General features: G+C 48.7%; 1 protein-coding gene across 1 annotated transcript; it reads left to right on the forward strand.

The window, feature by feature from the left end:
* The first annotated feature begins 2,506 nt into the window (after nucleotides 1-2,506).
* On the forward strand, nucleotides 2,507-4,388 carry LOC108304311 (integral membrane protein 2C-like). Its single transcript, XM_037738445.1, has one exon. The coding sequence runs from the start codon at nucleotides 2,648-2,650 to the stop codon at nucleotides 3,233-3,235; it is 588 nt and encodes a 195-aa protein (XP_037594373.1). The 5' UTR covers nucleotides 2,507-2,647; the 3' UTR covers nucleotides 3,236-4,388.
* The last annotated feature ends 7,507 nt before the right edge of the window (nucleotides 4,389-11,895 follow it).

Here is an 11,895-nt window from a genome sequence, read left to right on the forward strand (position 1 = left end):
AAAGGGCTAGGTGACTTGCTTTGGCTTGTTGGCATGTGAGTAGATGTGGATGTGCCTGTCCAAGCTAAGAGCCAAACACGCACGCTGCTTTGGGCTCACTCTGTGTGCTCTTACTGCTCAGAGCCATGCGTCCCAGGGAGTGTTACGCCTTCAGCCCGGAAATCCAGGAGAATCAGATCTCTGCTGTACCCACCTGCGAACTGCCACAGCACACCGGCAAGCTCAGGAGTGAGAAATAAAGAAGCGTTGGCTGTTTCACACCCCCTCACACACAAAGGAGCCTCGGTGAGCCTAATGGCTGACTTCTCATAATAACTGTGGAGGCGGGTTGACATACTCAAAGTGGAAAGAAGGAAAAGACTCTCAGTGATGAATTCTACATCCAGCAAATCCATTTTCAAAGGAGAAGTTAAGGCATGCTATAATTTTAAAAAGAAAAGGTGACCTGATCTGAGAGATTTGTCACTAGCCAACCTTCTCCACAAGAAATGATAAAGGGAATAAGTCATATTGAAATGGAAGGAAACTAAATAGCTACTCAAATCCACACTAAGAAATAAAAGGCCCTGTTCATGTAACAACATAGGTAAAAGTAAAAGGCAGTATAAATGTACTTTTGTTTGTAACTTCTTTCTTTTTTCCTTTTTTTTTAAAAAAATGGAATCTTGCTCTGTTGCCCAGGCTGGAGTGCAGTGGTGTGATCCTCTGCCTCCTGGGTTCAAGTGATTCTCCTGCCTCAGCCTCCCAAGTAGCTGGGATTACAGGTACACACCAGTGAGCCCAGCTAGTTTTTGTATTTTTAGTAGAGACACGGTTTCACCATGTTAGACAGGCTGACCTTGAACACCTGCCTCAGCCTCCAAAAGTGCTGGGATTATAGGCATGAGCCACTGCGCCCAGCCACTTCTCTCTTTTTCTCTATCTGATTTGAAAGACCACTACATAAAGCAATAATTATAAAACTTGAGTGATGGGCACACAATGTATAAACATGTAATCTGTAACAACAGCAGCATGAAAGTGGGAAGGAGGACCAGAGATCATAGAAGTAAAGTTTTTGTATATCCGTGAAATGAATTTGGTGTTAACTCAGACTTGACTGTCATAAACTAAGATGCTTCTTAATGGGAGAAGCAGGGAGGAAAGAGCACCAGAGATTCTGGTCTGCATGGTCTGTGCTGATGTCTCAGTTGTATTCATTTCTTGTTGCCATTGTAACAAATTACCATAAACTTAATGGTTTAAAATAACGCAGACTTAGGATTTTGCAGTTCTGAAGGTCAGAAGTTCAAAATAGGTTCCAGTGGACTAAAATCAAAGTGTTGGCAGGTTAGATTACTTCTGGAAGATATAGATGAAAATCAGTGTTCTTGCTTTTCTCAGTTTTTAGAGGTCATCTGCTTTCCTTGACTCAGACCTCACATGACTCTGATCTCTGCTTCCATCTTCACATCTTCTCTGGCTCTTAACTGCCTGCCTCCCTCTTATAAGAACCCTTGTGATTTCAGTTAGTACCCACCACGTGATCAGGATAACCTCCCCATCACAAGATCCTTACCCGAAACACAGCTGCAAAGTCATTTTTACCACATATCGTAATTGTCTTAATCCATTCGTGCTGTTACAACAAACTATCATCAGCTGAGTGCTTGTAAAAAGTAAAATTTCAGCCAGGCGAGTGGCTCATGCCTATAATCCCAACACTTTGGGAGGCTGAGGTGGGCAAATCATTTGAGGCCAGGAGTTTGAGACCAGCCTGGCTATCACGGCAAAATCCTGTCTCTACTAAAAGTACAAAAATTAGCCAAGCATGGTGGCACATACCTATAGTTCCAGCTACTCAGGACGCTGAGGCAGGAGAATTGCCTGAATCTGGGTTGAGGGATTGGGTGGAGGGGTGCTGGCAGAGGTTACAGTGAGCCAAGATGGTGTCACTGCTTTCCAGGCTGGGAGACAGAGCAAGACTCTTACACACACACACACACACACACACACACACACACACACACACACACACAATTTCTCACAGTTCTGGAAGCTAGGCAGTCCAAAATCAAGGCACCTGAAGATTTGGTGTCTTCTCAGGACCCACTTTTTTGGTTCATGGACTGTGCCTTCTCCCTGCATCTTCACATGGTGGAAGAAGCAAGGCAGCTCTCTGGGGCCTGTCTGACAATGCCACAGATCCCATTCATGAGGAAAGCGTCTGCCTGAATTACCTTCCGAAGACCCTTCCTCCTGATACCATGACACTGGTGATTAGGTTTTCAAACTACAATTTTTGGGGGGAACACAACTATTTAGACCACAGCAGTAACATATTCATAGGCTCCAGGGATGGCAAAGGGGACGTCTTTGGGGACCACACCAGACACCTGTTCGATACTGAGGTGCAGCCGGGGTTTAGAATGACCCAGGCACCGACCGAGGCTGCATCGGCGGAGGCTGCATCGCGCGGGCTGGCGCAGCCACGGTGAAGATCAGCTTCCAGCCCTCCGTGGCCGGCATCAAGGGCAATGAGGCCGACAAGGCGTCGGCCGGCCCCGGCCACCGAGATCCTGCTGACACCGGCAAGGGAGGAGCCGCCACCGCACCGTCGCTCCACGCGGGGGGCTCGGTTGGCGGCGTGTGCCACCTGCCGCCGGGCATGGACGTTCTGCCCAGGGACCTGGTGCTCGCCTCCGTCTCCATCTGCAGACACTTCTTCCTTGCGCAGCTGGCCCGAGAGAACTTCTTCCGCTGCGTTGTGCTGTCTGGGCACTCGCTGTCCTCCCAGGCCCGGACTCAGAATGAGCTGGAAGAGGACGTGGAAATCTACCTCAATGAGAACGACGCGCGCACCCATGTGCCCGGGCCCCAGTTTGGTGGCGGTGACATCATCCATGATTTCCAGCGGGGTCTGACCGCCGGCCACGACAGCGCCCTGGACCAGGGCTACGACATCGAGCCCAGCACCACCCTCGTACTGCCCCCTCACAACTCCTGGGAGCTCCTCGTGAACGTCAAGACAGGGACCTACCTCCCGCAGACGTGCGTCATCCAGGAGGAGATGGTGGTCACGGAGGACGTCAGTGACAAGGAGGCCCTGGGGTCCTTCAGCGACCATCTGTGCAACGGGAAAGACACCTACCGGCTCCGGCGCCGGGCGACGCGGGGGCGGATCGACAAGCATGGGGCCATCCGCCACTTCGAGAACACCTTCGTGGGAGAGACGCTCATCTGTGGGATGCTGTGAGGCCCTCTGCCCCCAGCCCCCCTGCCCTCTTCCTCTTCTTTCCAGTCGCTCTCTCCTCCTTCCCACTGCTTAGCTTGTACTTTGGACGTGTATCTATAGAGGTGATATGTCTCTCTCTTCCTCCCCAACCCTGCCCACCTCCCTGTACCAGAGCCGTGACCTCTTGGGGGCCCCATGTCTGCTGCCCCGCCTCCCCGGGTGTGGTGGAGGGAGAGGTGACACCACAAAACGGTTTCTGTGTCCCACTGTCTTAAAGCCGGGCCTGCCAAAGCCTGGGCCCTCAGCCACACTGGGAGTCCCAGGGGAGGGATGGGTTGGGAGAACTGGATATGTGAGCCCTGGGCAAGGGGATAGGGTTGGGGGGCTGGCACAGGCTTCAGAAGTATCTGCACAATTAGAAAAGTCCCCAAAAGCTTTTTCCTTGGAGGGTACACTTCCTTCACTGTCCTTATTGCTAGGCCTGGGGCTTGAGCTGAGGATGGGATGATGTGCCCAGGGACAGACCCACCAGAGCACAAGGGAAGGTGGCTGCCTGGGGAGCGTCCCCAGGACTCCCCTCAGTGCCTTCAGCCCACCAGCAGGACCTGGAGTTTGGGGAGTAGGGATGAGTCAGTCAAGCACAATTGTTCTCTGAGTGGAACCAAAGAAGCAAGGAGCTGGGGCCCCCAGCCCTGGCCCCCCAGGAGCACAAGTGGGGTCCCCACAGCCAAGGCAGTGGGGTGGGCTGTTAAGGAATGGGCAGGCAAGGTCACTGCTCAGTCCTGTCCACAGGCGATGAGCCGTGGGTTCTGCTGAGTAGATGGAGCTCGCTGCTTTCTCCCAGCTTGGAGCCATTTTGAAAGCTAACGCGGAGGGAAAGGGAGGGCCACCTGGTACTTGTCCACCCTGCCTCCTCTGTTCTGAAACTCCAACCCCCTCAGCTTGGGGGAATGCACCTTTTTCCTTTTCCTTCTCACTTTTGCATGTTTTTACTGATCATTCAATATGCTAACCATTCTCAGCCCTGAGCCTTGGAGAGGAGGGCTGTGAGCCTTCGGTCAGTCTCTGGGGATGAAACTTACATGCTTTGTATATTTTCTCAATTAGATCTCTTTTCAGAAGTGTCTGTAGAACAATAAAAATCTTTTACTTCTGAAAAAAAAAAAAAAAAAAAGAATGACCCAGGCAGAGTCTGGGATGCTCAAACCTAACAGATTCTTCAAGGCTCCAGGGACTTCATAAGCCTGACCACACCCACTCCAGACTTTCAGAATCAGGATCTCTGGGGGTGCTGCCTGGGACTGTCACTTTGTAAAGTTCTCTCACATGATTCTTATGTGCCCTGGGTTGTAAACCCTCTCAGAGGGGCCATCAGCAGTCTGTACAGCCCAACGCACCACAAAGTCCCCTGAGAAGTTTCAAGAATCCCTGGACACTTGGTGACATTCAGAAGCCAGGGTTCCAGGCAGACCTGCACCTGCTCCTTCAGGCATATCTTTTTGGCAGAACTTCTCAGGTAATTCTGATGCCCACGAAGGGTGACCGGTTGCCCTGTGGAGCGTAGCGCTGGCCTGCTGATGGATCTAAGCAGCCCCATCAGACCAGGCTGTTTATGTGGTGAGCGAGGCATGTGGCCAAAGAGACAGCACGTGTGTAAAGGCTTTGCTTTGTGGTGAGCTCTTAAAGGAAACGATTTCTTTCAGAGCCAGACTCAAGACACCTGGAAGGGAACTGTTTGAAGATCAGCATATACTTGGCCCTTGGGAAAAGATATGGAGCCTCCAAAGATGGAGATGTATCTGCAGGACTTAATTGTTGAAGAATCACTAAGATCCTCTCTAATCTATTTCAAAATAATATCAGCTAGTGTTGCTGTAATTGATGCTACTAGAGGAAAAGTTACATGAAAGGGAATATATCTTAGCATGACAAAAATGCAAAATTAAAGTGTGAAGTTAATTCCTTTTTTTTTTTTTAATGGAGTCTTGCTGTCTCCAGGCTGGAGTGCAGGGGCACGATCTCAGCTCACTGCAACCTCTGTCTCCTAGGTTCAAGCGATTCCCCTGCGTCAGCCTCCTGAGAGATAGGACTACAGGCACATGACATCACACCTGGCTAACTTTTTGTATTTCAGTAGAGACGGAGTTTCATCATAGCCAAGATGATCTTGATCTCCTGACCTCATGATCCCCCGCCTTGGCCTCCCAAAGTGCTGAGATTACAGGCGTGAGCCATCACGCCCAGCCAGTGCCATTTTAAAAATTCAGAATCACAATAAAAAAGAATGTAAAACTTATTTTAAAAATTAGAGATAGAAAAAACTCTGAAGACATCTTGTAAAATAAGAAACCTGCCTCACAAAGCTATGTGGTAGCTTCTCAAGCTTCTCTTATTGTATCTGAAAATGGCAACATGGCTCCTTGGCCAGTGTATTCATACTGAGGTATAGTCAAGACCAATGAGGGATATGCAAGTTAACCATTCAGATTATTACAAGCAAAGGGCAAACAATGTGTCTGTCATTTAAAAAATTAGAATTTACCAAGATAAAAAGGGAAAACTATATTTTAAAGATCATCTGCTTATTTTCACATTTTTGAGTTGGATATGTGAAATGTACAATTAATTATCATCACAAAAAGTTGACTAAGACACTCAAAACTGAAAGCCCTAAAATATCTAGAGGAAAAGAAAAAAGAAACTAACATGGTTCTTAAGTCACAGCTGTAAGCAAACACTCACAGATTTGTCTCTTGCAGCCTGGCGTATCAGCCATGTCTAAACACCACTGAACTTGATTCTCGCTTTTCCTGTAGACAAGTAGCAGCATACGACTGTCTCGACAACATTCCTGACCTGTAAATCTTCAAAGCAGCAATGCTCTACTACAAAAGGAAAAAAGACCAAGACCACAAGTAATCCATCTTCAAATTGTCACTCTAATCCCTTCTCTGAGTGTCAGATTAAAGGTTGCTGCTGTCTGGAGGTCTATGGCTTCAAATTAGGGATGAGATCACCAAAAAAGCTTAAATTGAAACTTCAGATTTCTGGCTTCACCACGCTCCTTGGTGAAAAAAATAAGTAGTTACCCATTAGACATGCTATCAAGAATAAGAATGGATCCAGTGTGTATGTAAGATATCAATAATAAGATATCATTGACAATATTACAGGACACTCGTATCCAGTAGTGGTTAAAAATCCAGCCTGGCCTTACAGTAGACATTGAGCTACGTGTGAAGGTCAGTGATCAAGTTCAATGGAGGCAAGCTCTGGCTCCCCATCCAAATCCAACACAGCCTACTTGTGTACAGTCTGTTAGCCAATATGGTCTCTGGATTTTCAGTGAACAAAAACACATGAAAAGAACAAATATACTTTATGATGAGTGAAAAATAAATGACATTCGAATTTCAGTATCCTTAAAGTTTTGTTGCAACTCAGCCATGTTTATTTCTTTGCGGATTATCTACGGCTGGTTTCGGGCTGTAAGGGCAGAGTTGAGTAGTTATGACAGAGACCACATGGCTTACAAACTTGCAGATATTTGCTATCTGAGCATTTACAGAAAAATATTGCTTGACCCCTGTTATAGACCATGGGCCTCAACCCTGGCTGGAAAATGCAATTATTCGGAGAGTATTTAAATGAACTGATAGTAGGCCTTTCAGAGAAAGTTTTATACGAATTGGTCAGTTTTGATCTGGGAGCCCATGAAAGTTCATCGGTTGCCCTGTGGAGGGCAGCACCGGCCTGCAGGTGGATCTAAGCAACCACAGCAGCCCAGGCTGCTTGTCTGGAGAACCAGATGATTAAGTGTGACTTCAAGTTGTCCAACCTTCTCCTTGATCCTCTTCCTTTGACTTCTGAATATTTCCTTTGTGGGATTCTTACTACAACAATGCCTTTCCAGGGAACACCCTTTGCTGCCCACTCTGCTCCTGTAGTTGTGCAAAAATGTGCACACTCAAAACACATCCTCTCTCAAACATGTACGTGTGCACACACACATACGTACATGTGCACATATAAACATACAAATGCACATGCACATATATTTACACATACACTCCTTGCGTGATCTTTGGAGCTCAAAAAAGTGGAAAGAGGATTCTATGAAATTAAGAGCTTCTTATCCAAATTATGCACATCTTCTTCCCCTCATTGAATCCTCCTGGACCCTTGAGTTTAAAAAATAAACAGTTGTTCTTTGACCCAGATCATATTTTAAGATCTAAAGCCAGGGTGGACAATCTTTTGGCTTCCCTGAACCACATTTAAAGAAGAATTGTCTTGAGCCACACATAAAATACACTAACACAGCTGATCAGCTAAAAAAAAAAATCACAAAAGAATTTCATAATGTTTTAAGAAAGTTTATAAATTTGTGTTGGGCCACATTCAACGTCAGACAAGCTCGGTCTAAGGTTGTTTTGTTTCTTCCACATTTGAACCCTTAGGGGGCAGTGGAAACTCACAGTTGAAACGCTTCTCTTTAAATGAGTGGTTTGTGGTGTGTGTTGTGTTGTGTGTGTGTTGTGTGTAGTGCAGTATGTGGTGTGTGCGTGTGTGTGCTGTTGTTTTGGTATGTGTGTGGTACCCATATATATGGTGCAGTGCCCATGATGTGTGTGGTATGTGTGTTGTTTGTGTGGTATACGGTGGATGTATCTGGTGTGGTGTGTGTGTGATGTGATGTGTTTGATATGTGTGTTGTGTGCAAACGTGTATGTGTATGTATGTATATGTATACACCACATATATACTTGCACACAACAGTGTGTGGCATGGTGTGGTGTGTGTGGTTTGTTGTGTGTATGTGGGGTGTGGTTTGTGTGTGTGGTGTGGTGTGGTGTATGATGGTATGTGATGTGTATGTGGTGTGTGGGGTATAGGGTGTGTATATGGTGTGTGATGCGCTGTGGTGTGTGTGTGGTGTGATGTGGTGTGATGTGGAGTATGTGTGATGTGTGTGGTACAGGTAAGGGGGTGTGTGGTGTTATACGATATGTGTGATGTGATGTGTGTGGTTCACGTATGCGGGTGTGTAGCATGATGTGGACTGTGTGTGTGATGTGTGGTGTGATGTGGCGTGTGTGGTGCATGTACATGGGGTGTGTGGTGTGAAGTGGTGTATGAGTGTAGTGTGATGTGGGATGTGTGTGGTGTGATGTGAGGTGTGTGTGTGTTGTGATGTGACGTGTGCTGTGATGTGGTGTGTGTGTGAAGCACAGGTGTTCCACAGACACCACAGTGAGGAGAGGAGTGGCTGGGTTAGGATAGGAGGCAGTGTCTGCCCGGCCTGGGTACACAGGTGAGAACAGCAGGCTCAGCCCTCAGTGAGTCTGGACTCTGGTTCTCAGCAACAGATTAAGAGGCCAGAACTCTGGGCAGTGACAGTTGCCTGGCATCATTGCCACCCTGCCTTTCGCTTCGAACCTTCCCATCTGGGTCACCATCAAATGGAGAGGAGCTAGGGTGAGTGTGCTTTCTATGGACGCTCCTTGCAGGGCTGGAGGGCATTTTCCTTTCTCCTCTAAGCTCCTGTGCTTCCTGTCATTGTCACCAGCCAGAGAGAAAGCAGTGCATCTTGCCTTTTGCTTTTTTTTGTTCAGTTGCAGTCTTTCTCTGTCTCCCAGGCTGGAGTGTAGTGGCGCAATCTTGGCTCACTGCAACCTCCACCTCCCAGGTTTAAGCAATTTTCTGCCTCAGCCTCCCGAGTAGCTGGGATTACAGGCACGTGCCACTGCGCCCAGCTAATTTTTTTGTATTTTTAGTACAGAAGGGGTTTCACTATCTTGGCCAGGCTGGTCTCGAACTCTTGACCTCGAGATCCATCTGCCTTAGCCTCTCAAAGTGCTGGGATTACAGGCGTGAGCCACCGTGCCCGGCCCGTGTCTTGTCTTTTAAGTCTGTTTTTATGAACCCCCACTGATTGCAGAAAGCTACCTGAGTGTGTGGTGCTGCTCTCCCCTCTGTCACCTGTGGACAGGTGAGCGTGCTGCCACGCTCTTTCAGGGTTCCACTGCCAGCTGCCCTGATAACCTCTCTGCTGGTGGTGGGGGTAATTATGACTGTGCTGATCTTCTTTGGAAAGGACAATGGAAAAATCTGGCCCCAATCCTTTAGCCTGGGCCATCTGATAAGAAGGTTCTGGGAGAGGTTGATAATGACGTTCTTCCAAGTATAAACGTGATTTGGTTCACAGACAAACAAAGCTTTGGAAGAAGGGAAGGGTACATTCACACCTGGGTGCCCTTGTGGCCTGGAGGGGTTCCAGCACCCAGAGCACACTTTGCTTGCTGCTGTGTGGGTCTCTGGGAGCCCCACTTCCCCCTCTGTAAAATGGCCACGTTGCCTCACCTAGTCCAAGAGCATTAGGAGAATTAAATGAGATCATGTGTCTGGGAAGGCTTTGTAAGCTAAAGCCATGGGCGTGGCGTCTGCTACTGCTGCTGCCGGCAAGGACAGTGTTTTCTGGAAACTGCTGCTGCTCCTGCATCCCCGCATCTGGGCTGATGCCTGCTCTTTCCTCCTTGCCTTCCAATAGCCCCTCAGAGCTCAGCCTGCACCCCAGGGGATCTGGCATTTCTGTCAGTTGGAGGGCACAGCGCATGAGCTCCCAGCCCCACCAGCCCCCCATGCCAACCCCCTCCCCAACCCCCTTGTCCAGGCTTGCAGGAGTTATTCTGAAGGCTCCTGGCTGCTGGCGTGGCCCCTTGGCCTGTGGAAAGTGAGACAGCACAAGTCATGGCAGCTCTGCAGAGCTGGGGTGTCAACACTGAACTGCTCTGATGGGAACACTGAGAAACTTGCCTCTGGGTGGCCTCTTGGTTCCATCTCTGGTGTGCATTTGTTTATTTCAGAGCCAGAGAGACAGCAAGGGCTGTGTTCGTTCACCCACATTCTGGGCCTGGGTACACCGTACCAATGTTACCCTTTACCTCGGAACAAGCCTGCTGGTGCCAGTGCTCCTTTGGTTCAGCCTTGGGGACGCAGCATGTCCCTATTAGCTGGTCACAGAGCCAAGGATTGAAAGAGGGGGCTGCCTTACCCTGCAATGGCCCTTGGCTGCTCCCAGGTGAATCTGACCTTTGTCCTTGATTATTTGTGTCATGGTCTATACATATCCGGTTTCTTCTTACTCCAGGGTCAGGCTGCAGGTGAGACGCTGTGGCTTGGACTCATATAGATACACTGAATATGTTTATTAGACTCTAGGGACTATTTATCATGAAAGGAAACTTGTTCTCCCAGAAAGGCAGCTCTTGACTTCTCGCTGCCCTCCCAGGGCTGACAGGCTTGCCAAGACATTCAAGTCCGCTGCCAGGGCTTCTTTTCAAGAGAGACACCTGTCTACAGAACTGTGGTTGCTCAACTTCTCCACCCTGTCAGGAGCCAAAGAGCAGTTGCCATAACTTCAAGTTCGGGAGACCATCAAGGCATCTAGACTTCTGGAAAAACTCCCTGGGTATGCATCGCTGGAGGGATTCACATCTTCTCCAAGGTGCTGTCTTCAACTATACAACTCTCAAGTGCAGACCATGCCATCTCCCCTGCTCAACCAAGGAAAAGCAATCGTCTGGAAGGCACTGGACCTGCCTAGAGTCACAGCTGATATAAAATGAGGTGCAGGAGAATTTCACTCCTCTGAGGTGTCTTACCTGGGGTGTAGGTAACTGTGTGGCCCCAATGCACACACAGGCCAGTTTGTAAATGGTGTGAGCTCTTTCGGACAAATCACAATGAACTTGTTTGCATATTGAACAAAAAAAGATAGTTTTCTTTCCCTCTTGTTCAGCTTTTCCCCCCATACATTTGAACAGTAATAAGATATGAATAAAGATGGTGTTTGTGTGACCTAACTCCAGCAAACAGACTCAAGCAAAGGTGGGAAAGATGGGCAGATGTACCCTGAGCTTGGCAGCTGATCAATTGCTGCCTTTTCCAGGGCTGCTCCAGGATGTCCTCTGACGCAGCGAGGAGCAGCGTCCTGAGTCACAGATCCCCTGGGGGCCTTGCACCTATCCAGGGCTTGGAGGGCATCTGCAGGTTTGGCTTTGTCTGAGATCTCCCTCTTCGATATTAAACAGGCTCCACACAAGAAAATCAACAGTGTGCAGGTTGCAGTCCTCACTGTAACTAATAATTGCTACCAAAACAGAGAGAGGTGTCAGTGCCAACTTTCCTGAGAGTTTACTAAGATCAGAAGTGTCTTTGTACAACACCTCTCTGTGAGTGTCCATAGGCAGGACAGAGCTGGGCAGGAGGAGGACCTCAGGGCAGGTGCTGGGTAGCACCTGTCAGACTTGCGCCTCAGCAGCGACAGAGCGGCAGCTGGTGCAGTTTACTGTCGCAGGCAGAGAGGAGCTGTTCACGGCCGCTAGCTTAGTAATTTGTAGATAATGAGCTCCTGGTAGAAGCCTGCGGGTTTCAGAGCATATGCTCCAACAGATGGGCTGGCCTCGGCAAGGGTGGGGGTGCACTTGGACCTGTCAGTCACTGGCTTCCAGCTTCTGGGAGGGAAGAAGCCTGGCAGAAGGCAAGGTTAGCCACAGAAGCACGTTTCCACACAGGCTGGACATGGCCCACGTGATCCCTTCACCTTGCAGGCACCTGTGGAGCCGCCTGCCTTCAGATCAGGCCCAAGTCATTACATGAGGGGCAAACTCTTAGCTAGA

The sequence above is a fragment of the Cebus imitator genome, unplaced genomic scaffold (genome assembly GCF_001604975.1).
Source record: "Cebus imitator isolate Cc_AM_T3 unplaced genomic scaffold, Cebus_imitator-1.0 Scaffold53, whole genome shotgun sequence".
NCBI lineage: Eukaryota > Metazoa > Chordata > Mammalia > Primates > Cebidae > Cebus > Cebus imitator.

Coding starts and splice junctions, on each gene's coding strand:
- LOC108304311 (XM_037738445.1), top strand. CDS start 2,648: ATGGACGTTCTGCCCAGGGACCTGGTGCTCGCCTCCGTCTCCATCTGC.